Source organism: Boleophthalmus pectinirostris, unplaced genomic scaffold (genome assembly GCF_026225935.1).
Source record: "Boleophthalmus pectinirostris isolate CB_2022bp ecotype Guang Dong unplaced genomic scaffold, ASM2622593v1 HiC_scaffold_14, whole genome shotgun sequence".
Lineage (NCBI taxonomy): Eukaryota > Metazoa > Chordata > Actinopteri > Gobiiformes > Gobiidae > Boleophthalmus > Boleophthalmus pectinirostris.
The window spans coordinates 24,344,758-24,372,394 of NW_026571047.1; the positions used below are offsets into that span (position 1 = coordinate 24,344,758).

Here is a 27,637-nt window from a genome sequence, read left to right on the forward strand (position 1 = left end):
TATTATTTTATTCTATAATGTTATATTAATTAGCAAATACTTTGCTTCAAGCTTTTAACAGTACGCAAATGAATAATTATAGACTTTAAATGTCTAAAGATAATATGTTTAGAATAGGTATGCAATATGTTAAATGTAGAAAACAACTTTTATTTTGCTTTTGCATTCCTTGGCAGCCATTTTAGACAGGCGCGTGTGGGACAGCTGTATCTGGGGTCCTGCGGTGCGAGGTCAGCTCTCCTTCATATCGTCCTACACCGGCTTGCACAATTTACTCTCTCTTTGTTTAATTTAGCGTTTTTAGACACATTTACGACTATAAACGGTAAGTGAACCAACATTTCCAATCAGGTAGTTTCAGATCATTTTGCTTTTTGGGTTTGATTTTTGAAGGTGAGATGCTAAAAGACAAAGCTAGCTTCTGTGTGCGTGACATATACGCCCCCTCTACGGTCAGGTTCACTTTACTATACCGCACGAGTTACGTAAATGTACCTTTTTTATGACATTTCTCCAAAAATTTAAACAGTTTAGTCACTCATTTTGATTTAGAGAGCTGGTTCTGTTATTTGTTTGTTAGCAGTTTCATTATAATTGCAGGATTAACCAACTTATAAAGGATTATTGTCGCCTGGTCACGCACCTTTGCCTCGTTTGTCAGAATCTGGCCAAGGTGATAACAAACTAAAGCCACTTTGAAACACAATAACTTAAAGAATTCAATTATAATGATCACGTTTTGACTTTGTAATAGCTTAGTAACAGTTTCACTTTCAAAATAATTAATTAAAAGTTGCGATTTATCTTCCAAGATGTAAAAATGTGTGGTTTATTTTTGTCATTTTGATGTTATTTCAATTTAGAATTTATTTATTTATTTATTTATTTGGAGGATAAGCCTCTTGAGATGTCTTGCCATCTCGTTTTCGTGGAAGTCCTCACAACAACAAAAAACAGATACAGTAGGGCAGACAGTAGGATAAATACATAAAAAAAAAAAAAAAAAAAAGCATGAAAACAACAAAATCAGCACAACTCACTCACACTCACTCACTCACTCACTCACTCACTCACTCACTCACTCACTCACTCACTCACACTCACTCACTCACTCACTCACACACTCACTCACACACTCACTCACACTCACACACACACACACACACTCACACACACTTGACAGTTTTACATATAATAAAACAAGTTTGAAGAAAAAACAAAACCAGAGTTCAAAGATAATCACAACAAGATGAACAACAAAAATTCAACAAAATGATCACAAACAATTACATGGGTTCTGTAAATACTGAACAAGAGCATTTTTAAATGAAGGGACTGAAGTTAATGTACAAATCGATGAAGAAAGATTGTTCCAATCAGAAGGAGCTTTATATTTAAATGAGTGTTTTCCTGTTTGTTTTTTTTATTTTGAACTCTAATTAAAGGTGATTTGTATAATTGTATAACTTTTCTGTTGTTATTGCCTACTCTGAAATGTTTCACAGTATGGCATTAAACCTTTCTATCTTCATCGAGACCAAATCAGACCAAGTTACAGGTCAGATCTATGGAGAGGCGACCCAGCTCACAGTCAGAATGCCTGTTTTTCTAGGTATATTTGAGCTGTAATTGAATAAAAGTAAGGTATATTTGCTTAATGTCATACTGTAAAACATTCCAGGCAAAGCAATGACATATATCCGTAGAACAAGTTGGTCTTTTGGGTATTTTTGAGCTATAAAACCACCTGTAACTGGTTAAATGTGAAGTAGAGCTAGTTAATGTCACACTGCGGAACATTCCAAGCAGAGCAATGATGTATCCATAGAAACAAGCAGGTGACAGACCCTCAACCAAACCTTTTAACATTATTATTTTCATCTACAGGCGTCATGGCAATTCCTCCCGCCTTCGCAGATCTGGGAAAATCCGCTAAAGACATTTTCAACAAAGGATACGGTAACTGCCGATTTTCCAATGACATATGTGACTATATTAACTATAAACACTTCAGTTCTGTATTCAAAACAGTGTCGCTAATGTAGAGTCTGTAGAGGAGGTGGTACTTTTCCCACTGATTTCCGTTGACATTATTGGACCTTTAAAAATAGTTCGGTTAAATACAATAGAAATATTAATTTTTGTCTTTTTAAAGTCACATTAACTGTCAGTGGTCATTGTGTTTTGTAATTTGTTGTTTCTGTAGCTTGTTTTAATCAGTCGTTTTATGTCTGTAGGATTTGGTCTGATCAAACTTGACGTGAAAACAAAATCTACAAATGGTGTGGTAAGTTACGTCATCAAGAATTAAAGATTTATTTGTACCTATTCCTTGACTTGGTAAAGCTTTGTGTGAAACCACTGCAGTGCTTTGGCCTTCATATTCCTGCTTTAGTCACAACACTAGTTAATTAAAATCTTTAAAAAATTAAGGAGGATTATTTATTTGTACCAGTTTGCGTTGTTACAGTGATAGTCTGAGTGAAAAAGCAAAATACTTTTATTACTGATATGTGGCTTCTCAATGTGGGAGTATGGTTAAATGCAATCAAATCAAATTATTAGTTCAATGATTGCAATTATTCAGGTATGTGTACCTGGTCTATCATGTAAAACTTGTTTAAACTGTTTGAAATGGGAAATTACAAAGCTGATTGTAAACTGCACTATCTATTGGAAACAAAATATATTTCTTTAATGATTTGGGAAGTGACAAGATCTCAAACCATAAGATCTTGCAAAACAAAATTGCCACAAGATTGTGCACATACTGAAAAAATCTTGTGAGATTTTTTTCCTTTGACGATATACATTTTTTGAGAAGCTGTACTCACAAAAAGCAGCACTACAGCAAAAATATTAAATAAAGTAAGATTTAAAAAAAAATTGTGAGAAGAAAATTAAAAACTTGATTGCACAATTCATTTATAGAAAAAAATGTCAAAATCATGTCTTGTCTCGTTTTCATAGATCCAGTCTTGTCTTATAGAAATTGTATCTCGTCCCTTCCTTTCTAATGATTCAGCCTTTCTTCTCAATACTTTATCATCTTTCATGCTTCAAATATTTAAATTATCTTCCTGTAGGAGTTCAAAACCACTGGATCGTCCAACACCGACACCAGTAAAGTGACTGGAGCTCTGGAGACAAAGTACAAATGGTCGGAATACGGTTTGACTTTTACTGAGAAATGGACCACAGAAAACACACTGGGGACTGAAGTCTGCATCGAAGACAAGGTACACACACAAATCACAAAATGATTTCATATTTTTCTAATGTTTTCGTTAAGTTAAATTTTTATTTTTAGAGATCATGTTCAAACTCAGAAATTATGATTTGTATCTGATTTACCGTTACTATTTAATGCACTTTGCAGATTTTGTAGTAATGTCTTTAGCTTCCTGTTTATAGGTGCCATTTTGAGGACTTTTCTTGAGATGTAACCATGACATGTTCTTCATTCCAGATTACTAAAGGCCTGAAACTCAACTTTGAAACTACTTTTTGTCCAAACACTGGGTATGTGTACGCTTTTTATTATAATCTGCTTTATTTGTACAAAAAGTGTCTTGTTTTTCCCCATTGGATTAATTTATCACAATTTTCACCAAATCTTATTTTTTCTTATTAAAAGAAATAAAAATGGCTTCCAATATCAAATGTATGATTTTAAATAAAGACAAGTTCCAATTTAGACCCACCTTAGACCCATCTTAGACCTAGCTTAGACCCATTTTAAACCCACCTTACACCAACCATAGACCCACCTTAGACTCAGCTCAGACCTTATCTTAGACCTTATCTTAGACCTTATCTTAGACCTTATCTTAGACCTTATCTTAGACCTTATCTTAGACCTTATCTTAGACCTTATCTTAGACCTTATCTTAGACCTTATCTTAGACCCACGATAGGTCTATCTTGGACCCACCTTAGACTCAGCTCAGACTTTATCTTAGACCTTATCTTAGACCCACGATAGGTCTATCTTAGACCCACCTTAGACTCAGCTCAGACTCAGACCCAGCTCAGACCCAGCTCAGACCCAGCTTAGACCTATCTTAGACCTATCTTAGATCTATCTTAGACCCACAAAGCCTGAAAAGAGCTAAGATAGGTCTTAGATGGGACTTAGATGGGACTTAGATGGGTCTTAGATGGGTCTTAGATGGGTCTTAGATGGGTCTTAGATGGGTCTTAGATGGGTCTAACATAGGTCTAACATAGGTCTAACATAGGTCTAACATAGGTCTAACATAGGTCTAACATAGGTCTAACATAGACACACCTTTAGACCCACCTTTAGACCCACCTTTAGACCCACCTTTAGACCCACCTTTAGACCCACCTTTAGACCCACCTTTAGACCCAAAAAGCCTGAAAAGAGCTTCAAACCACACGCTTTATGACTATGGCTGTAGACCTCTCGATCATTGACAGTTTATTTTACTTTACTAACTGTATATTCATTCGGATTACTGGTTTAAGTAGGAGTAATAGTTCTCCTTGAGCTGGTGTAGTAATATTGGTGATAACAGGAGTTAAAGGTACATTGTGTAACTTTTCTGGTGGAGGGTTACTCAGTTACACAGTGCACCTTTTAAACAGTACTGATGTAACTGGTGTTTCTGAATCTGCAGTAAGAAGAGTGGTAAGGTGCGGGGAGCGTACAAGCGTGAGTTCCTAAACGTGGGTATTGACGTGGACCTGGACTTCGCGGGACCCACCATCCAGGGAGGGGGCGTGGCCGGGTACGAGGGCTGGCTCGCCGGGTACCAGATGACCATCGACTCGGCCAAATCCAAAGTGACCCACAGCAACATCGCCGTGGGATACAGGACCGGGGACTTCCAGCTCCATACCAACGTGTAAGTTTCATATTATATTTCTATTTATTTATTTTCTCATTAAAGTTTTGTTTCATTAATTTAAGATGGATATAGAATAATAATGTTTCATACGTCAAAGTGAATGAAAAGGAGCAGTCATAGTAAGTATTATAGTTAAGTATAATAATCGGCGTATTATTCGTTCATTTGATTTTCAAAATAAAAACAAAAATAAGAAAACAAAAAAACTACTATTTTCTTCATTATTTGTCTCCCAAACCAAAATCCCGGTCTGGTCCCGGTCTCAGTCCTGATCACCCGACAGTCTACATTTGTGCACCTCCGGGCCAGTCCTGGTTCAGTCCTGGTTCAGTCCTGGTTCAGTCCTGGTTCAGTCCTGGTTCTGTCCTGGTTCTGTCCTGGTTCAGTCCTGGTTCAGTCCTGGTTCAGTCCTGGTTCAGTCCTGGTTCTGTCCTGGTTCTGTCCTGGTTCTGTCCTGGTTCTGTCCTGGTTCTGTCCTGTTTTAGACCTGGTTCTGTCCTGTTTTAGAGCAGCATCGCAGTTTAAGTCACGGAAATGGGAAACGGCCGTTATCTGTTTTTTTTCATTATTCATTTAACCACAAAATCGAAAACTGAAAAAAGAAATCATCTGTTTTTTCATTTTGGTTTTGGAGACAAATAATGAGAAAAATTGTTGTTTCGTTTTCTTATTTTTGGTTTTATTTTGAAGAACGAATGAAGGAATGATACACGGATTTATAACCATATATCTCTCCCCTTTTCACTCAAAAAAAATAAAATAAAAAATCTAAAACAGTATATTGGGGCTACAAAATACATTGCAGTCAAATCAAAATCTAAATTTAAGTTGACAAAATTAGCAAATTGTAAAGGCTGGATTTATTTAGATAATACTGACCTACGCAAAGAGCAAAATATCCAAACTTTGTATTTAAATATCTTGTATCTGTAGTTTAAGCCTCTACAAACATGTTCTGAAATGCATGGGATTCTCGTATTAGTTTTTCAGTTCAGATTTCAGTCAGGTCTTAATGCTCCTTCAGGTGTTTTCAATGTTCACCCTGAAACAGAATCCTACTTTTTAAATATAAACTGCAAATCTAGACACAATTGCACTGTATTTGTCAGAAAAGTTACTATTTATTTATTTATTCTTCAAAATCATACCCCTGTACAGGATATGATCTTAAAATTTGTCACTTAATTTTCCCCCGTTTTTTAAATCAAATTGTAATTAAACCTATGATAATCTTACTATACAGAGATGGTTATATAATGATTCAATACTTTTATGTTAAAACTGGGCCACTCAACAAATTAATTCTTGTTAATAAATGCATGTAATTCCTCCCCGTCTGTATTGTAAAAAACTATTGTTGCAAAATCAGAGTCCTGTGCGCTGTCTGTATCTAATAATAAAGTATTTTATTGATCCGTAAACCCAGGAGCAAGAGCTTTTAGCAGCATTATTATTGACTGTGCTTTCACACCGATGCAAAAAAAGCAGTTTTAAAGCTGTGTACGAGCCTAAAAATGTCCCTGTTCTTATTTTTGCCCACTATACTATGTTCTGAGATTGTCTACAAATCCTGTATTCTATTTATATTAGTGCTGAGGGCCATTTATTCCAGTCTTACTATAAAATAACAATATGAACATGTAACAATAATGGTTAAACTCTGCTACAGTTTTAGATGATGTGAACAAATCTGAGCTCTGCCCTAAATCACGTTTTTACTGACTCAGGTATGAATGTAGACCTTCTCAATTTGACTAAAGGTCCTATATTACACAAAATTGACTATTGTGAGCTTTTAATCTTGTTTCGCTTCATTCACACATGTTCAAGTAACCCTTTATTATTAGTTTATCTACATCTCAAAGGTCAAAATGCTCTGTTCCACCCTGTGATGTCATGAAGGTGTGTTTTTCAAGTTAAGAGCTACATTTTACCTTTTAGTTCAGTAGAGATTGGCATTTCCAGGGCTGAAATCATCCATATGATTATAGCAAAGGTTTATGAAGTTTAAAAACACAGTGGAGCACTTCCTGTACCACATGACATCACAACAGGAACAGGGTGTTTTCTGTGTGAGAGAGAAGTCAGCTTAAATATGCAGGGTGCTGCCTACTTACTAATCGGCTCCACTGATCTGGTTTATTTTTTACAATTTTGCGTTAAAGTTGTCATTGAGTTTGGTGGATCAATTTATGACAAGATGATCATAATTAGTAACAATCTGTGTTAATGTTTTGTCTGGAAAAGGGAAAAGGGGGCAGATAACGTAAGATTACTCTTCTTTCTGCTTCTTTTCATTAATTTCTTGTATGTTTGATCTTGTGACACTGTTGATGTCTTTTTATACTATATGAAATAAATACATAATCATAAATACACATCATGTTTTAAAGATTGGATCAAAAGCACTGTGTGGTATCTGCAGCCAACAGCGCCATCTGCTGGTTTGTTCAAAAGTCAGTGCTAAAGAAATTGAACATTAGGCATCGTTGGTCTCTGTGCTGTGGTGTGTGGAGTCCTGGTTAATGTGTTCAGACAGTTTCCATTGCATTTAAATAGATTTCAATTTTCTCAAGTTCTTGCAATATATTTTTCAGTGAAGATGGCAGCGAGTTTGGGTCTACAAAATTTTTTAGTTTCATACATATATAAATATTTCTTTCAAATGCAACTGCTGCTGCTTGTTACAGTGTACGAAATTTAAGCTTACCATATTCCCTTACTCCCTCATGATTTTGTGCAAATTAATTTGGGTTCTGCAGTGTTTTCCATTGATTTTGTTAAAATAATGGTGGTATTTTTATTTGAATAATATCAGTTCATTCAGTTTATGGAGAATAAGTTAGGGTTGGGCGGTAATACAGTGTTACAGTATCCTGCGTTATCAAAAAGTATAATTTCATTACCGTCATTTAAAAAATCTGCAGCACATAAGGACCTCATTTAATATTATAATTGCTACCTACATTTGTTTGCTCAGCACAAATGAATGTGTGGTTGTATTTTCAGTTTAATACTATCATTAAAACTAATAGTGTTTATAATGTTTCTTTTAACTGCGTGGGGAGATGACGTTCGATTAGTTTTGTTTCATTGTCACATGACGCTCATAAGGGAGACCGACAAGAGAGCTGGTACCCAAAAAATTCTAGTACTTCTGCAATTTGGCAGCATTTTGGCTTCAGGCCATATTTCTTTACGATTTACAGAAACAAAACTTAAAACTGCGTGGCTAATTTGCATAAACTGAAAGCATCGATAAAAACAGCTCTTTCCTTGTGCGCTGATGTGGTTCAGCTTCTGTCAGACTAAAGGACACGACTCAGTGGAATATGAGTGTTCTTTCTGTGACAGAGAATGTGCTGCTGATGGTGAGTCTGTTGTGTGTGTGTATCGTGTTGGAGACGGTTCATGTGAAACTTTTCACTGATTATAAATCTGCAGGTCATATGCACAGACTGTACAGCAGTTCGGCTTTGTATCTTACCAAAGTCATATTAAAACATGTTGGTAATACGGTATACCGCGGTAAAATCCTGAGAAGGTTTAACGGTATCAAAATTTGGATAACGCCCAACCCTAGTATAAATGTTAGTGACTGCCTGTTTTTATAAAATGGACGTCACAAACACAGCCTTAGTCTAAAACTGGAGGCATGAGGAAGATTGAAAACAAAACAAATTTCCACACCTACAGAAATAATGTAGATTTAAAACAATTCTGGACTTATTTGCATATGAGACGGGTTTATTTGATCAATTTGAAGATATTTCTGTATAATTTCAAGATAATAAACTATGTAAAATAAGTAGTTGTCGTTGTATTATCATAAAAGTCAGAGTTATTTCATTGTATAGTCCAGGTTATTTTAGACAATGGGTGGCCCACCTTTAGGTTTCTGTATTAAAGAGACTGAAAGTGGCTGAAACTGAAACTGACGTGGTCACTGTGGAACATTTTGGTAATACTTTTGACTCATCCTTGTTAAACACATATTTTACAGTAAAGACGGCAGCGAGTTTGGTGGATCCATTTACCAAAAGGTGAACGATAAGCTGGAGACGGCGGTGGACTTGGCCTGGAGCGCCGGGAGCAACGGGACCTGCTTCGGAATCGCAGCCAAATACCAACTCGACCCAGACGCATCTATATCTGTGAGACCCGCCCCTGTGTTATCTGTACAAACTATAAAAGCTACGGTGTTTTTACAGCTGACGTGGACAGTGGTGACAAAAGAGCGTCCTCTGCTGTCGGTTTGAGGGCATCAAGCAAAAATTGACTGTTGTAGTTTCCAAAGCATGTTTTCCACATGTAGACATAATGTAAAATGCTTTAAAATATCGCAAAGCACGCTCAAAACCAGTTAAAGCCACAAGAACACACGGCATGCCCTGTTGGAGTTATTCAGATCAGATCATTTTTTAAGTAAATTTCACATTTGACTAGGAGATGCGTAAAAATATTGAAATATCGGTATATTGTCTCGTTTAATTTGATGATACAGCAGCCCACGATATTGTTACTGTATTGATATATTGCCAAGAGTATTTTTAGGGATATTTTACTAAATTATTTTGTGTAAGAGATACAGTCGTGTTGGCATTTTCCATGTTTTGATGAGTAAAGTGGGTGTTTTTCATATTAACTTTGCACAAACTTGTAGAATCACAGCCTTGATTTAGCCTTTTATTTTACACTAAACCGTATCAAATCAGTTTGAAATATATCATCAAATCCTATTGAATTGAAAAACTTATCGTATCGGGGCCTATGCATTGTATCGTAAACTTCTTAATGATACCCTACATTTGGCCTACATTTAGGAGATTACACTGCAAGTTTCTTTTGTTTTTTTTCATCAGTGTTTTTTCTTACTATCAAATGTGTTGTTTGAAGATATCTTGCAAATAATACATGATGCAAATTCACATTTTTCTATTTTGCATGTGGGGTTGGTTTTAAAATGTAATACTGATTTCCTCTCCTAATTTTTTTGCTTTTTTTAGGCCAAAGTGAACAATGCCAGTCTGGTAGGAATCGGCTACAGCCAGAATCTGAGGCCTGGTGAGTTTCAGGATTTTTTTTTATATGAATTACACCCAATGTTGAATGTTAAAATCTTTATTAATGGCGAAGTCATTTTATTACATGATTCAACACACACTAAAATATTTTCACTCAGCCCTCCTCTGTTTAAGGCCCTATATGCACTTTCAAAGATAGAAGTTTGTGTTTGATTTTATTCACAAAAGTGATTCTGAGTTCAAATGTTTTGTCCCACTGCATGATGTTACTAGGTGGTATTTTTACATTTAAATAAAGTCTTTTTTTATTTATTTTTTTATTTTTTTAAATTCACCTTCACTTTTTGCCATATGGTAGAACAATCTAGGTCAGGGGTGTCAAACTCATTTTGGTCTGGTGGGCAGTATCCAACCTACTTTTATCCCAAAGGGGCTGAATCAAAAAACTCATGGCATATATACCCCAAAAACAGCAATAAGTTCAAATATTTGTGCAGAGAAATGTAAATCTATTACAGAAATCTTTTTTAATTGATGAACTCTTTCTTATTATAATATTATGAACAACCTGAAACTTTAAGAAAAATGCAATTTTAACACAATGTTTTAACATGAACTTGTATGCAAATAGGTATAATATAATAGGTATTTTTTTTGGAAAATCCTGCACTCGGCTCCACTTTTCTTATTTTGGACATTTTGCTGATGAGGGTGTCACGGTCAACAGTCAAAATAATCGTCCTTTAAGAGCTTTTGGAAAGAGAGTCTTCATTTATGACTGGGAGGCGGCTACGCACAGAAGCGCTGGAGACGCTGCTATGCTAAGCGGCACAGAAAATTACCAATATTTTAATAGAAAGTATAATTTAAATATTTTAGTAGGTCTCGGAGCCCCTGGGCCCTATGTTTGACACCCGTGATCTAAGTATTGCAATTCATGTATTTCAGCTTCCTGTTGTCAGTACCATTTTCAGCTTTTTTTCATTTCAAAAGATATAATATTTTGTTTTGTCAGTTGTTTATTGCTATGGCAACTGCGTTATCACCCATGAATTACATCTCCATGGAGTGAAGCAGAAACCTGTCCACCAGAAAAGTTACATAGTGCGCCTTTACACAGTCATAATTTACCTTTTAGGACATTTTCCTGTCCTGTACAATGTGATTTAATGTGTTTTTTTATTTGCAGGTATGAAGCTGGTGCTTTCAGCTCTGGTCGATGGCAAAAACATCAACGCTGGAGGTCACAAACTCGGCCTGGGTCTAGAACTGGAGGCATGAGGAAGATTCAAAACAAATTATCCACAGCTACGGAAATGTACAGAGAGAACTACAATTTATCAAACTCTCACCTAATGACTGAAGTTATCTGCATTTAAAATATTTCTAGACTTATTTGCGTGTGAGACGGGCTTATTTGACCAATTTGAGGAGATTTCCAAATAGATTCGAGATAATTTAAGAACAGAGCTGCTATTTAAAATACGTTTTAACAAAGTATGCAAGTCTATCGTACACTTGAGCTCCAAATTATTATCAAAATGTAGTAATTTTATCAAATGATATCCTAGTTTTTCAGATTTCTCAAAGTTCACTAAATAATTTTAACAAAAGAATGTGTTTTGAATAAAAGGGAATAACTGAATTTCATACATTGTAATTAACACTAGTTGTATTGGACATTTGTGGAGATTTTCATATTTTCAACCAAAAAACCAAAACAAAACATATGTATTTAGACATTTTGTAGTTTTCTCTATCATTTCCTTAGCTGTTTAAATTAAAACAAGTATGATTATTAAACTACATGCCCAGTTCTCAAGCACTTGCGGTCACTGACTTTTCCATCTTAAGTCAGTTTATGTATCTTTATCTATCCTCTTCTTTTATTTAACCCAGGCTTATTTAAACCAGAGTTACTTGAGTTGCTGACTGCGTGATGACCTAGAATGTAACCCACCTTTTTGCACATCTAGAAATTACTTAATCTTTTACTTTCTTTGCACATTTTTATCCCAAATCAATGAATAAATTGTAAAAAACGCGTGTTAAAAATGCTCCCACAGAGATGAGGCGATTATATTGTGTAAACGGAAAACTCACTGTAACCGTAAACATCAGGGGTGGAGACTAAATAATGATTATAAATGCGTTTTAAATCAGATGCCCTACCTGGATAAGGTAAACTCTTATAATGAAATGTTATAACTGATCTATTGCTTTGTCACGTTTAAAGGGATTACAATTTTTAACCAAATATATCTCATAATCTAGTCTTATCTTCTCAGTGTGAATGTTTCAAACTAACAATTTCAGAAAGCATGAGTTTAAAGGTACACTGCGTACAGTTTCAGGTTGGAGGTGCTGCTACCATGGAGATGCTGCACCTGTAATGTTCCACAATATGATATTAAACTTGTATAAGATGCATTTATTCAATATTGGGTGTTTTTATTGCTTGAAAATACCTTTTAAAAACGTGCATTCTTGTCCTGGACATACACAGCGCGATATTTTCGATGGTTTCACTCGGCCCCAGCTCAAACTGTACGACCAAATCACAGGGTTTAAAAGTTCATGTTCTCGAAAACCCTCACGAGAGGCGACTGGATTTCGGGTTTGATATTTTTGTGACCTACGAATGCCGATCGGAAGCTGGTCGTGAGGTGTTAATCGGTTCTCGTTACTCCATTTTTACGACACGAAGCACAACACACGATTAAGACAACTGTTGCACGAGTGAAATATCGGCTCAAAAATCCCACAGTTTACACCCGGCTTAACTGTAAGTGGGGTCACCTCTTCACAGATCTCACCCGTAAACCGACCTGGTGGCGTCTCCTCCTCGTTTTTTATGAAGATTGAAAAGTTTAATGCCATTCTTTGGAACACTGGAGATAAAGCAATAACATCTCTACCAGAAAAGTTACACAGTGCACATTTAAAGCTGCGTTCTGTAACTTAACTTTGCTTTTCTCTGTGGAGATGTTGTTGCTTTGTCTGGAATGTTTCGCAGTATGGCATTAAGCCTTTCTATCTTCTTGCAGACCGCAGTTACAGGTCAGATCTGTGGACGGCGCTCACAGTCAGAATCCCTGTTTTTCTAGGTATTTTTGGAGCTATAAAACTAGGTAGAGCTGTTTTAATGTCATACTGTGGAACATTTCAGACAGAGCAGTGACGTATCCATAGAAACGAGCAGGTGACGGACTCCCAACCAAAAAGTTACACAGTGCTCCTATAAGATCGACTTATTGTCCCAGTGTTCGTCCCCTGATATTTACTGTAGATGAGTTTATTTTTGACCATTTTTGTGACTTATTCCAGCTATTTACACCTTCAACTGCTGTTTTTTTCTTTCTTTTTTTTGTGCTAATCTTCATGAACAATCACGATTATGAGGACTGTGAATCTGGACAAAACTACATCTGATTTGAGTGTGTGCTAACTTTGCAATAAACATTTGAATTTCACCACAAACCTGTAGAAAAGCTCATTACCTTTTATTCGATTCGTAATTGATCGTGGACCGCTAATTATCACAGGAAGCAGGGCAACGAGATTAATCGCCACTGAATCAAATTAGTAAATGGCAAAGGCTGTAATTCAATTTCCTTTACAAAGAAAAAACAAACTATTAACCCTGTAGTTTAGATCTGTACAAACATTTTCTGAAATCTGATTCTTTGATTCTCTTTCTAAATATTTTAAATAATGTAAAATTGTTTGGAACTATGGTAATTCTTAAAAGGAATTATCTAATATTGTTTGATATTTAATAAGACAAAGTTAAGTTTCTTTTTGTCTCTTCAACTGAACTTTTTACAATGACAAAAATCTATATCGTAATACAAAATAACATGCCATTGGACCAGTGTTTTATACCAGTGTTTCCCAAACTTTTTTTCTGGGGACCCATATTTTAAAAGTCACTAACCTTCACGACCCAAGTCAATGGACATTATTCCTAAATCGCAAAATAAAGGTGGATTTAACCATTATTGAACTTTAATGACGATATTTTATTGTTGACTGAATGATCGTGTCTCTCTGAACAATTAGAATTACTCAAGTTTTAAACAATGAAAAACAGTCATTAAACCAGCAATGAAAGGATCCATAAGTCGCCTATTTAGACTTTAAATGTTGCCCTTTTCTTTTTCTTTTCAACATTCAATTGAACCAGCAATATTGGCACAAAATAGTCAATAAAATAAGAAATGATACAAAACATGTCTTAACATTTCAACCTACATCCAGATCGTGACAAGGCGACCCAAAAAAATAAAAATAAAAATCTGGACCCAGTCTTTGGAAAACAAAGTTTTATACTGTAAGAAAATGGAAGCCATTACTTGTATAAAGTTATTGCAAAATGCATTGTTTATTTTTTGTTTTGTTTGACAAGTTATTCATTACAATGTCAAATTAATTTAACAAACTCCGTTATTGGAGTAATACAGGCAGTGAAGAATTTTGAAATGACACTAAAAACAATTAACATTTAAATTTATCTTAACACAATTTCACTATTTTCAGAAGTGGAAAATGCTATGTAAAAATATGGAAAATACACAATTACTAATGATTATTTTAGTAGTTTCTTTGGCAAAAACAGAGCTCAACAGTGACCTCCTGCTCCAATATGGGAAGTAAATTTTCCATAATTTTTCCTGTAGATTTTCAAAAATTTCAAATAAGTAAAAAAATAATAATGAAAAAACTAATTTATTACATTAAGAGTACAAAGGCTTTGCAGAGGCTCATCTCCATAACACTGTTTTAAGTCCAAAAAGCAAAATTCAGTGAAATGTTTTAATAAATTAGCTGCTTATAAAATTTTAGAAACAGATTTTAAATAAAAGCATATTTCTTTTGGTTATTGATTACCACTGCTCAGCTGATCAGCCCTGAGCAAGCTTTCAAACTTTACATTTTTTTTCAGAAAGTCTATCAGAAAAATGAATCAGAAATTTACTTCTGGAACCAGGGGGCACTGTTGAGTTCCATTAATGCCGTATATGCAAGTCTGTGATTAGAAAAATATAAAAAAAATGAAATAAAGCAATTAATTAAATCCTAAAAATGTATTGAATTTAGGCCTGTCACGATAATTACTGTACTGATAAGGGAAACTTTTTCTTTTACGTGATTTTTTTAAAGCGCTTTTCACAATTTGTAGACCAGACCAGAGCAGAGTTTTGCCATCCTGGTAATGCTAACGGTGACTAGCATGCTAATACGCACTTCCTGATCATAACACCATTATAATTATGCTCAAATACGTGGAAAAAAAAATTGAATTTATGACTCATTACTGATCCTGGATTTTTACTGGCCATGTAAATGCACCCAGTATCTTTCACTAGTTTCAGTTTTATTGCTTATAGTGATATTTTCTGATATTTTTTTGGTGATATATTCTACAGATCCTTCAAAAAAAAAAGTCTAAATTCCTAAATGGAGGCAGCTGGAGGCAAAAGTTGAAATTGGAACATAATGGGATTTCAATGGGAAAACTGGGATTAACTTCCGAAAATCACAAAATATGAAAAACTTAAGGGAAATTTGGCAAACGAAAACCACTCGGATACATGTGAGAGACATCAGAGCCTATTTTTAAAACATGTACAGTTGTGTTTTATATTATTTATTTAAGAAGAGATTATGATAGACTCAAAGTATTTTTTTTTTATCAAGGAAAAGTCCAGATTCTTTGGTTTTAAGTTTCACTGAACAAATCCTTAAAGAAAAGTTGAGCTCACTACAGTTTCATCTACAGATAAATTACACATTTCATTATTATAAATTATACTTTTTGTGAAGCTCGAATACAATTTTGAGGTTAGGGAGTTGTATTTTTCCATCCTTCTTAACAGAAAAGCAAAGTAAGTAAGGAATTACCTTGAAAATTCACAAGTGTTGCCTCCATTTCAGAATTTTGAACATTGTGATGCCACAGGATTTTAAAGGGTCTATAGTCTGCGCTTGAATATTTGTTATTGTGACAGGCCTATGAGTGTAGATGGTTGTAATATTACTTTTCCTAAGTTGTTATAGTTTTATAGCCAGCGTTACTCCATCTCCCACTGGCAGCATGCTCAGGCTGATCCTGGTGTCACGTAAAAGCTTCTTGTTGAGTTTGTCGATGGCTATGGTGTCGTCATCTTTGGGATTCAAGACGCTTCCTCCCCACAAAACCTGAAATGCAAGACGAATAAGAAGATTTTAATTTTATTTATTCAACCAGGAGCTCAGATTGAGAGAGACCTGGCAAAGGTAGCAGCCAACAAAGTAGCAGAAATGACAAATTGTCACATTATAAAACCATTTGGCTTGCATTTTTACAATTTTCTTAAACTTATTACAATAACTGACTCCACAGATTCTGATTTAAGATTATACCAAGACCATGGTGCTGTGTAGGAAAAGGCAGATTTTCCCAGCTCAGTGAAAAGGTGAAAGTCCTTGGTGAATAAAATATCCCTTTTGCTATGTTTTGAAATTCATAGGATTCTTGTATTAGTTTAGCAGCTCATATTTCAGTCTTGCCGCAAATGTTTGTCTCTTGGACGTGTTCAGAATGTGCATTGTGAACTGAATCTTGATTATATATTTTACCAGGTCTTTACTGAGACTAAACCAGGTCTAGTTGGGTCTAAGAATAGGACAACTAGTACAATTGATGTCTCCTATTGTGTGTCCTCTTTGTCCTGTTATTTTCAGATTCAAGATGGCTAAATTACATTAAAGGGCTCAAATTACTCTATTTTCTACTCTGTTAAAATGTTGTTTCCTCATCAAAAATATATATATCTATGTATATTTTTATGCTATATATTTTTCTATGTACTGGTTGTTGGGAATTGTACTATTTATATCTTGTATCTTGTATTATATCTTATCTTAAATAGCTTGTAACTAAAATCTGTTCAGCCTACATGTCCCATCATGCACCAGGGGACTGTGAACATGTGACATACATCTTATTACTTTAAATCTGCACTGTGATATCCATCTCAAGTTTGTCCTGATGAAGGCTGAAGGGCCAAAACGTGTTGGCGTGATTTCAACTTTATCTTCCCTGTGGTTTTAAAGGCTTTTAATTATTCTGTACTTTTTGAGTGCCTCAGTTTTTTCATCTTTGTATTTGAGACTGGTCCCTACACTGAAGAGCACCAAAAGGACAATTCTGCACAATCTCTGTACACCCAAGTAGCACCCCTGCCCCCTAAAGTTTTGCAGATAAAAGGTAGCTGTTAACTTGAAAACTACCTACGGAAGCCACGAGGGGTCACAACAAACGCAAACGCCGCAACAAAAAGCCACAACGGAAATGACCGCGGGACTCTATTTTAATGCAAACGCCACAACACAAACGCAAATGCCACAACACATCAAAAAGCCACAACGCACCAAAAAAAGCCACAACGGAAATGACCGCGGGACTCGATTTTAATGCAAACGCCGCAACAAATACAAACACCACAACACAAACGCAAATGCTGCAACACATTAAAAAGCTGCAACACATCAAAAAGCCACAACGGAAGTGACCGCGGGACTCTATTTTCCGACGGACCGATCAAGCTGCAAGTGAAGAAGAAGAACTACAACGTAAAAAGTAAAGGAACGGAGAAGTTGGAAACGTAAGTAAAAGTAATTTATTGTTTTATCATTATTGGTTTCACGTTGTAGTTCTTCTTCTTCTTCTTCACTTGCCGCTTGATCGGTGCGTCGGAAAATAGTCCCGCGGTCACTTCCGTTGTGGCTTTTTAATGTGTTGTGGCTTTTTAATGTGTTGCGGCATTTGCGTTTGTGTTGTCGCATTTGTATTTGTTGCGGCGTTTGCGTTTGTTGTGACCCCTCTCGGCTTCCGTAACTACCACTACATGACATCAGCTTTGGAGATGTAGACAGACTAATAATAAAGGTTCACTCAAACATGTGTGAATGAAACAAAACACAACTCCAGGTCTGTTTCTGCGGAGGTAACATTATGGCTTCACGCTCACAAGAATCAATTTAGCGTAATACAGGACCTGTAAATCAGTTAGATTTTAGTTTTAGTACAATGTTTTTTTATTTCAGTAAACTCACGTTGTCAATGGCGATGACCCCTCCTTTCCTGAGCAGCTGCAGAGATCGCTCGTAGTAGTTGTCGTAGCCGGTTTTATCTGCGTCGATGAAAATAAAGTCAAAAGTCTCACCCTCTCCAGCAGCGAGAAGATCGTCTGGAAATACGGAGTAAACAATGCAGTTAGACAAGACCAACAAAATAATAAATGAGCTGTTTGTAGGCGCCGTTTTGAGTACCACTGAAAAGATATAATATTTAGTTTAGAATTGCAGCAGGAGAAAAAGATTAGACCAGGGCTAGACTAAGACTAAAACTAAGACTAAACCAAGACATGACCAGGGCTAAACAAAGACTAAACCATGACTAAACCATGACTAAACCAAGACTAAACCAAGACTAAACCAAGACTAAACCAAGACTAAACCGAGACTAAACCGAGACTAAACCGAGACTAAACCAAGACTAAACCAAGAGTTGACCAGGGCTAGACTAAGACTAAAGCAAAGACTAAAACAAAGACTTGACCAGGGCTAGACTAAGACTAAAACAAAGACTAAACCGGGACTAAACCAGGACTACATCAAGACTAGGCTGGGATTAGACTAAGACTAAAATAAAGACTAAAACAAAGAATAAAACAAGACTAAACTGGGACTAAACCAAGATCAGACCCAGTCCAAACAAGGACATATAAAAATCGTATAAACTGGGACTAGATGAGGACTAAACCAGGACTAGAACAGGACCAACTAAGAACTGATTATGGACAAAAAAGCCACACATGAACCAGGATGTAATTAGACCTAAATCAGTTCCAAAGCAGAATAAAATTAGGATTAAATTTATATATTACGGTACCTAAAGTCTTCAGAGCAGGCTGTAAGCGCAGGTCAATCTTCTGTTCAACTCCAGCCTGTAAAAAATTAATCAATTAATCAAAATACATTATTAATAAAAAGTATAAACCAGTGATATACAGAGTTGTATTTCTGAAACTTTGGCACATTTGAATATTTTTCAATTACAAACTACAAAACCTTACCAGGTCCTATATTACACAAAATTAACTCCTGTGACGTTTAAGTCATGTTATAATGTTGTTACCTCCTCAAAAACAAACCTGGAGTTGTGTTTTGTTTCATTCACACGTTTGACTAATGCTTTATCATTAGTCAGTCTACATCTCCAAAGATCAATATTCTCTGTTCGACCTTGAAATTTATAGCTACCTTTTACCTTTGATTCTGAAGAGTTTGGCAATTCCAGGGCTGAAATTATCCAAATGATTCTAGTGAAGCGGCTGGGATGAGGATCAGCTCTTCTAAGTCTGAGGCCATGGTTCTCGATCGGAAAAAGGTGGCTTGGTCTGTCCGGGTGAGTGAGGAGTCCCTGGGTCTTGTTCACGGGTGAGGGGAGGACGGAGTGTGAGATTGACATTTGGATGGGTGAAGTGTCGGCAGTGATGCGGTCGCTGTATCGGACCGTTGTGGTGAAGAGGGAGCTGAGCCGAAAGACAAAGCTCTCGATTTACCGGTCAATCTTCGTTCTTATCCTCACCTATGGTCATGAGCTCTGGGTAATGACCGAAAGGACGAGACTGCGGATACAAGCGCTTGAAATGCTCCCTTAGAGACAGGGTGAGGAGCTCAGTCACACGGGACGAGCTCGGAGTAGAGGCGCTGCTCCTCCACGTAAAGAGGATTTCTGGGCATGTCCCACCGGAAGGAAAAGGAAGGAAAACCCAGGACACGTCTGAGGTGAAAGAAGTCTGGGAGTCCCTGCTTAGACCCAGCCCCGGAAAAGCGGAAGAAAATGGATGGATGGATTCTAGTGAAGGTATATGGAGTTTAAAAACACACTGGAGAACTTCCTGTATTACCACATGACATCACAAGGTGGAGCAGAGGTTTTTTCAGTTTAACAAAAGAATTCAACCTAAACATGCAGGATTTGTGTGTTAAATGAGTGTGAATGAAACAAAACACAACTCCAGGCATGTTTTTGATCAGGAAACAACATTATAACCTAGATCAGAAAATAGCGTAATATGAGCCTTTAAATAACCCACAAAACCGTGCACCAACCTAAACCTAAACCAGGACAAGTGTGAATGTACGAGGTCAAAACCATATCTAAATCATGTCTCGAGCATATTATAAAAAAATGTATTAAAAAAGTGGTACCTCTTTCCAGAAAGGTTTTCCAACGTTGGTGTATTCTTCACTGATGTCACAGGCCACGATCACTCCGTCGTCCGGTAACGCCAGCGCCATGTTCAAAGTGTTATATCCTGTGTACACTCCTAAACAAACACATGAGAACAGTCCATTCATCTGTCCTGGGTAAAGAGCCGATAATACTCTATTTTTTTCTGCAAGATATTCAGGGAGTGCTGGAGGTTAGACAAGATTAGCAAGAAGTACAATAGAAGGACATAAAAGTTAAATTTCACACTCCACAGTCTAAACTCAGCTCCAAACCTCATGCTTTAACTGACAAAGGATTAGATATGGATCTCTCTCTCTATATATATATATAAAAATGACTTGCAATTAGAATTTAAATAAATAAAAAAATATTAAGTGAAATATCTTGTTCAAATCTGAAGTAAACAATATTTTCCAAGTCCTGTTTTCCAGCTAGCCTGATTCATCAGCCAATTTCACTTCATAGAAACCGTCTGACCTCGCAGCATTAGGATTCGTTCACTCGACAGTAGGCAGGTACTTTTTTATTTATCCATTCGCTGCTATTTGGTCGTTTTTCCAAATCCTGTAGGAAGAAGGGCAATAACGTCTTTCCCCTTGAAAAAATTCACCAAACATTCTCTTTGTTCCGGCTTTAAATTCTTGATCTCGGGAATCGTTGCCAACACAGAATGTATGGCTCTTCGCTGATTGGCAGGTGCCTGGACTCACGCTTTCAGGGTCCTTGCAGACCGTCTAGTGTATTTTGATTCCTGACCTAGTCGCTGGAGAGAAATAAAATTGAGCGGAGGCACTAGGTGGCGCCAGCCTGGCTTGTTTTCAGCACCATCAAATATAAAATCTCCCAAATCATTTTAAAGAGCCCATATTACACCATTTTCTGTTATCTATGTTAAAATGTTGTTTCTTCATCACAAACAGACCTGGAGTTGTGTTTTGTTTAATTCTCACATGTTTAACACACAAACCCTGCATATTTAGACTGAGTTCTTCTCTCAAACAGAAAACACACTGTTCCACTTCATGATGTCGTGGTAAAAAAAAATAATACGGAAAGTGCTCTGGTGTGTTTTTAAACTCAATACATCCTCATTATTTGGATAATTTCAGCCCTAGATTGCCAATCTCTACAGAATTAAGAGTAATTAAGGTAGGTATTACCTTGAAAACATGACATCACAAGGTGGAACAGAGCATAAAAAGAGTTGTGTGAATGTGTGAATGAAACAAAACACACCTCCAGGTATGTTTTTGACAAAGTAACAATATTATAACACGGTTTAAAGCTCACGAGAGTCAAGTTTTTGCGTAATATAGGACCTTTAAATTAAACTAAATACCTGACATCTCCCAATCCCAAACTATTCTAACCATCTGTACTAAAGAGTGCTTCTTCTCACCGACTTCTACCACTTTCTTTGCTTTGATGAGTTTGGCCAGATTCACCATAAACTGGGACTGTTCACAAGCCACCATCATGACGTTCAAACTGTGCTCCATCGTCCTCTGAAAAACAAACAAAACGCAAAGTAACGGCTTAATCTTGGTTTTACCCTTGGTCCCAGTTCAGTCCTGGTCTAGTCCCATTTTAGTCCCTGTTCAGTTTGGATTTTGTTCAGCTCAAATCTGAAATCAAAATTTTAGTCCTGGTTTAGACTTGGTTAAATCCTGGTTAAGTCCTGGTTTTAGTCCTGGTTTTGTCCACTGAGAAAAGTTTACAAGTGCTGAAGACCATTACCCAATAAGTTAGTTTTTTGGGGAGATTTTGTTTTAAGATCATGTTTGGTCCGAGTTTGAGTGCAGTTTAGACCAGATGTAGACTTGTTTTGGTCCTGGTTTAGTCCTGACAATGTGTGAAGTGTGGTTCAGTCCCAGTTTAGTCTAGCTTAGTCCTTGTTAAATTCTGGTTAAGTTTTGGTTTGGTCCTGGTTGAATCATGATTGAGTCCAAGGTTATTAATGATTCAGTCCTGGTTTAGTTCTGGTTTAGTTCTGGTTTAGTCCTGTTTCAGACCTGGTTTAGGCCTGGTTTTGGCCTGGTTTTGGCCTGGTTTAGTCCTGGTTTAGTTCTGGTTTAGTCCTGTTTCAGACCTGGTTTAGGCCTGGTTTTGGCCTGGTTTAGTCCTGGTTTAGTTCTGGTTTAGTCCTGTTTCAGACCTGGTTTAGGCCTGGTTTAGTCCTGGTTTAGTTCTGGTTTAGTCCTGTTTCAGACCTGGTTTTGGCCTGGTTTAGTTCTGGTTTAGTTCTGGTTTAGTTCTGGTTTAGTCCTGTTTCAGACCTGGTTTAGGCCTGGTTTTGGCCTGGTTTTGGCCTGGTTTAGTCCTGGTTTAGTTCTGGTTTAGTCCTGTTTCAGACCTGGTTTAGGCCTGGTTTTGGCCTGGTTTAGTCTTGGTTTAGTTCTGGTTTAGTCCTGTTTCAGACCTGGTTTAGGCCTGGTTTAGTCCTGGTTTAGTTCTGGTTTAGTCCTGTTTCAGACCTGGTTTTGGCCTGGTTTAGTCCTGGTTTAGTTCTGGTTTAGTCCTGTTTCAGACCTGGTTTAGGCCTGGTTTTGGCCTGGTTTAGTCCTGGTTTAGTTCTGATTTAGTCCTGTTTCAGACCTGGTTTAGGCCTGGTTTAGTCCTGGGTTAGTTCTGGTTTAGTCCTGTTTCAGACCTGGTTTAGTCCTGATTTAGTCCTGGTTTAGTCCTGGTTCAGACCTGGTTTAGGCCTGGTTCAGTCCTGGTTGAATGATGATTAAGTCCGAGGTTATTAATGGTTCAGTCCTGGTTTTAGTCCTGGTTTAGTCCTGGTTTGGTCCTGGTTTTGTCCACTGTTAACAGTTTACAAGTGCTGAAGGCCTTTACCAAAATAAGTCAATTTTATGGTAGATTGTGTTTTAAAATGCATTCAGGCTCCTGTTTGGTCCAAGTCTTGAGAGCAGTTTAGACCAGATGCAGACTTGGTTTGGTCCTGGTTTAGTCCTGACAATGTGTGAAGGCAAGTTAAGCTGCATTTGAATTAGTCTGATTATAAAGGATTTACACAGACAACAACAGAACATCTTGAATTTATACATGTTTGTTCTTCAAATATCAAGAATTTCTTTAATTAGAACCTTATAGTTTAAAACAGTGAGATCACTAAAGCACAGTCCTGGTCTAGTCTTGGTCCAGTCCTCATTTGTTCCTGGTTTGGATTTGATACATGATTGATCTGGTTTTGTTCTCAGAAATTTTACATGGTCTTAAATGAGTTTAGAGAAAGTTTTCAGTCAGTTCAATGATGTAAAGTGCTTTTCATTAAATTTAGCCCATTTCTTTAAACTATTTATAATGAAAAATAATGCATTTAGTATGACCTCATGGGACCTGGTTTCACCATTTAACGCTCCCTTAGAGAGTCTTGCTGTTTTAGTCCTGTTTTAGTCCTGCTTTAGTCCTGCTTCAGTCCTACATTCATTCTGCTTTAGTCCTGGGTTTGCATTTGTTCTATCCTTGTCTCTCTCTTTTTGTAGTTCCAGTTTAGTCCTAAATTAGTCTGACTTAGTCCTGGTTCCTGGTTTAGAGCTGGTTCAGTCCCAGTTTAGTCTAGCTTGAGTCCTGGTTTAGTCCTTGTTAAATTCTGGTCAAGTTTTCGTTCAATCCTGGTTTAGTCTTGGTTGAATCATGGTTAACTCCAAGGTTAGTCCTGGTTTAGTCCTGAATTATAATAAAACCCTAGGTTATTAATGGTTCAGTTCTGGTTTAGTCCTGGTTTAATCCTGTTTCAGTCCTGGTTTAGTTCTAGTTGAATCATGATTAAGTCCTAGGTTATTAATGGTTCAGCCCTAGTTTAGTCCTGGTTCAGTCTTGTTTGAGTCCTGGTTTAGGCCTGGTTTAGTCCTGTTTCAGTCCTAGTTTAGTCCTGGTTTAGTCCTGGTTGAATCATGATTAAGTCCAAGGTTATTAATGGTTCAGTCCTGTTTCAGTCCTGGTTCAGTCCTGGTTCAGTCCTGGTTCAGTCCTGAATCATGATTAAGTCCTAGGTTATTAATGGTTCAGCCCTAGTTTAGTCCTGGTTCAGTCTTGTTTGAGTCCTGGTTTAGGCCTGGTTTAGTCCTGGTTCAGTCCTGGTTTAGACTTGGTTTAGTCTTGTTTCAGTCTCGTTTGAGTCCTGTTTGACTCCTGGTTCAGTCCTGGTTTCATTCTGGTTTAGTCCTGTTTCAGTCCTGTTCTTGTTTCAGTCCTCATTTCATACTGGTTTAGACCTGGTTTAGTCCTGGCTTAGTGCACTCACCTCTCGTAGTTTCTTCAGGACCGGGTGTTCCCTCAGTGAGTGTTTGAGTAAATACTGCATCAGAGGATCAGTCTGACCTCCACAGTGACTTTTGGAGATACTCATGGTCGGCTTTCTTCTGCCTAAAAAACAGTGAAGTCATTTTTATTATTTTTAGTGAGAAGTGGGGAATATACCGTCAACAAGAGAATATTGAAATAGCTGCATTTAAAGCTCCAATATTACGCTAATTTCTGATCTACGTTATAATGTTGTTGGAGTTGTGTTTTGTTTCATTCACACATGTTCAAACACACAAATCCTGCATATTTAAGCTGAGCTCTTCTGTCAAACGGAAAACACTCTGTTCCACCTTGTGATGTCATGTGGTGATACATGACGTGCTCCACTATTCCAGGGCTGATGCTGATATCCAATCTCTACTGAACAAAATGTAAAAGGAGCTGTTAACTTGAAAACTACCACTACATGACATCACAAAGTGGAGCAGAGCATTTTGAGCTTTGGAGATGTAGACAGACTAATAATAAATGATTACTTAAACATGTGTGAATGAAACAAAACACAACTCCAGGTTTGTTTTTGATGACGTAACGACATAATAACACGACTTAAAGCTCACAAGAGTAAATTTTCAGTAATATAGAATCTTTAAATTAACATGCAGTATGGTTTTCCAAAACTTTTCATTTTCTGTGACACCTGAATCTCAATCAAGACATTTATTAAGCATTTTTCTAGTAAATTTCAGATGGATTGTAAAAATATAATCCATTTGTTTCATTATCAGGACACAGCTGGGCGTTTTGTGGTTAGGTGTAAAACTAGAATTCACACTAATTAATTTCTTTCTAACCAAAGTCTACAATGAAGCTGGACAATAAATTAGTTAAATATAAATTACACTTTCGCTCCTTGTATTGTCATAAAGGTAGTAATTATTAACTTAAGTAATTAATGACGTATATGGAAAGGCAAAGATTGAAGAACGGTTTCCATTGCCTGGGATTATTTAGAAAGTCAGAAAACCTGATTAGATCCTCACAGCAAACTTTAACTTTGCACTAATGCGATAAGTAACAGGTAAGTCAACAGTAAAAAGAGTAAATACGTTGGACAAAATATCTACATCGAGACCATAGAGAGGACCTAGACAGGACTTTTGTGTAAGAAATATGGTCTTTGGTTAATTATTAGTACAGACACTAGTTAGACAATTTGACACAACAGACTTTAAGAAAAAATGCGTCTGAAGTTTTGAGTTGCTCTGAGACATAAATGAAACATAATTATGACATTAAACTTGACATAATTATGACAATATCCATTAAACGTCTACAAATCTCCACATGGGAAACAGGATTAGTCAAAGTAGGTCAACCATCCTCTCTATAGGGTATATAATGGGGGGGTTTGCTCTAGTTTTAAACACAAATCCAAACTAAAACCTTTGACTAAAAGCTTTAAAACTGTATTACAGTAGCACGTGCTAGTCTCTATTACAAATAATGTAAATAATAATGTTATTTTTATGTACGTGTATAGGCATAGGTTTATACTGAATTATTTTATTTAGTACAATTTTCTGGGTGAACAATAGTCACTTATTGCCTCAAAAAACACTGATTAAATATAGGTACTTTTATGTTTATGAATGAATCAATACTACAATCATAATGTAGGCCTTTTATTTGCGTAACCACTTTCTATTACATGATAACTGTATGATAAATATTTTCTAAATTTTATCAAACAACAATTATTCTTTTTGACCCGGGTATATTTTTTGCCTGTGTATTTTTTAATTAATTTTTTTATATTTCAAACTATATTTTAATTTTAAACTAATCTTATAATCCTGGTCACCTTGGCATTAGAAGCTTATCACGAGACTTCACCTGCCGACTTAAAACACCTCAATTTTACTTACCCAAATAATACCCGGCCACAAACACGACTCCTAACGAAACACAACCCGCGACAGCTTCTCTGGAAATAGCCTGAAGCGCCATCACGAACGGAAAAGTAGTTTTATAAGAAAAAAAAAAGTGTACAACGCGCTACTTGAGCCGGGTTTTTGTTGCGCTTCCGGGTTTTTACCGTAATGCCGCTAATCACGTGCAGCGCCTTTTCCGCCTTTTCTAACAGTGTAATAAACCTTAACGGGGCTCACTAGTTTATAACCTTGGCAAAATGCAGGTAAAACACGTGAAATCGCTTTGTGTGTGTTCAAAGAATATGCGTACGATGTTTGAAGCTAATTCAACGTGTAGATGTAGCAAAATAAAGCAGGCTAAAAATGGCTGGTAACAACAACAAAAGCAGAAGAAGCGTGATGCCGCCGCGGTTATCTGAATGAAAAGTCGGGTATTGGTATGAAAAAAATGGTAAAGTTTACCTGCTTAAAGATGCGAAGTGAAAATTTGAGGGGATTTTGAAGGAATCTGGGAGACTGGAGGCAGGAGATAGCAACATCAGCTTTAATATGCGCAGATATGTTGGTCACGTGACTTCATACACAGCCCATGATACGTCCAGAAACACATGACAGAGCCCTGCAGAATTAAATAAGCTTTTACACTGAACAAAAACGCCAAAGTTGCTGAGTCACTATTGCGGACCAGTTTCTTTATCTCTTCACTTTCAACAATTTTAGATACACACTGCAGAGATGAAATAGATGATGCAAGATGTATGCAATTAAAAGTTAAATAACTCAACTAAATAGTGTTTTTATAATTTATATTCAGACTTCTCAAAATATCTACTCTTTATTCAAAGGCGGCGTGCTACCATTTGGCAAAAGTGTATATAGTGTATATGCTCCCCCTGGGTGATGTTTTTAGAAAGCACAATGTCACTTTTTAATGCTTTGCAGATGATATTCAAATTTATCTGCCAGTGACTGCAACTGACAGCCAAAGCACTATTAAAGCTCTGCAGCTCTGTCTCAGGGACGTACAAACCTGGCTGAGCGCAAACTTCCTGAATCTAAATCATAAAAAAACAGAGATTGTGGTGTTTGGGCAAATTAATCCACTGCTTGGGCAGGACAGTGTGATTGGTCCCTTGTCCTCCTATTGTCTTCCTGCAGTGAAGAATCTTGGAGTGATTGTGGACTCCATGTTCAAACTGGACAAGCATATTAGCGCTGTGATTAAGTCCAGCTTCTTTCAGTTAAGGCTCCTCGCTAAAGTAA

The 27,637-nt window shown here is 36.7% G+C and overlaps 2 protein-coding genes and 1 non-coding gene across 4 annotated transcripts; 2 read left to right on the forward strand and 1 right to left on the reverse strand.

Moving 5' to 3' along the window:
• Window positions 1-199: 199 nt before the first annotated feature.
• Window positions 200-13,378, forward strand: LOC110164408 (voltage-dependent anion-selective channel protein 2-like). The gene is made up of 9 exons (XM_020929439.2): window positions 200-325; window positions 1,888-1,959; window positions 2,238-2,287; window positions 3,087-3,239; window positions 3,470-3,522; window positions 4,644-4,871; window positions 8,878-9,028; window positions 9,881-9,938; window positions 11,088-13,378. Exons 2-9 carry the CDS (start codon window positions 1,893-1,895, stop codon window positions 11,177-11,179), a joined length of 852 nt encoding a protein of 283 aa, XP_020785098.1. The 5' UTR covers window positions 200-325; window positions 1,888-1,892; the 3' UTR covers window positions 11,180-13,378.
• On the forward strand, window positions 7,279-7,415 carry LOC129407956 (small nucleolar RNA SNORA8). The gene has a single exon (XR_008631791.1). It is a non-coding gene; the product is annotated as a small nucleolar RNA SNORA8 (small nucleolar RNA).
• An 875-nt stretch (window positions 13,379-14,253) lies between the features above and the next one.
• LOC110164418 (catechol O-methyltransferase domain-containing protein 1-like) lies at window positions 14,254-26,995 on the reverse strand. Of its 2 annotated transcripts, none has more exons than XM_020929453.2 (7): window positions 26,837-26,995; window positions 24,439-24,560; window positions 21,586-21,691; window positions 20,162-20,280; window positions 18,837-18,891; window positions 17,999-18,132; window positions 14,254-16,099 (listed from the first exon to the last, which is right to left on the reverse strand). In XM_020929453.2, the coding sequence occupies exons 2-7, from the start codon at window positions 24,541-24,543 to the stop codon at window positions 15,953-15,955; spliced, it is 666 nt and encodes a 221-aa protein (XP_020785112.1). In that variant the 5' UTR covers window positions 24,544-24,560; window positions 26,837-26,995; the 3' UTR covers window positions 14,254-15,952. The 2 variants fall into 2 exon arrangements, with proteins under 2 accessions (XP_020785112.1, XP_020785108.1); XM_020929449.2 differs by lacking the exon at window positions 26,837-26,995 and adding an exon at window positions 26,369-26,524.
• Window positions 26,996-27,637: the final 642 nt, after the last annotated feature.

Excerpts from the sequence above, each read along its gene's own strand:
- LOC110164408 (XM_020929439.2), top strand. The coding sequence starts at position 1,893 with ATGGCAATTCCTCCCGCCTTCGCAGATCTGGGAAAATCCGCTAAAGAC. Across the intron at positions 4,872-8,877 it reads TTCCAGCTCCATACCAACGT|TAAAGACGGCAGCGAGTTTG; the intron begins GTAAGTTTCATA and ends CATATTTTACAG. Across the intron at positions 9,029-9,880 it reads ACCCAGACGCATCTATATCT|GCCAAAGTGAACAATGCCAG; the intron begins GTGAGACCCGCC and ends TGCTTTTTTTAG.
- LOC110164418 (XM_020929449.2), bottom strand. The coding sequence starts at position 26,450 with ATGGCGCTTCAGGCTATTTCCAGAGAAGCTGTCGCGGGTTGTGTTTCG. Across the intron at positions 20,281-21,585 it reads AAAGAAAGTGGTAGAAGTCG|GAGTGTACACAGGATATAAC; the intron begins GTGAGAAGAAGC and ends GTGTTTGTTTAG. Across the intron at positions 18,892-20,161 it reads GAAAACCTTTCTGGAAAGAG|GCTGGAGTTGAACAGAAGAT; the intron begins GTACCACTTTTT and ends AATTTTTTACAG.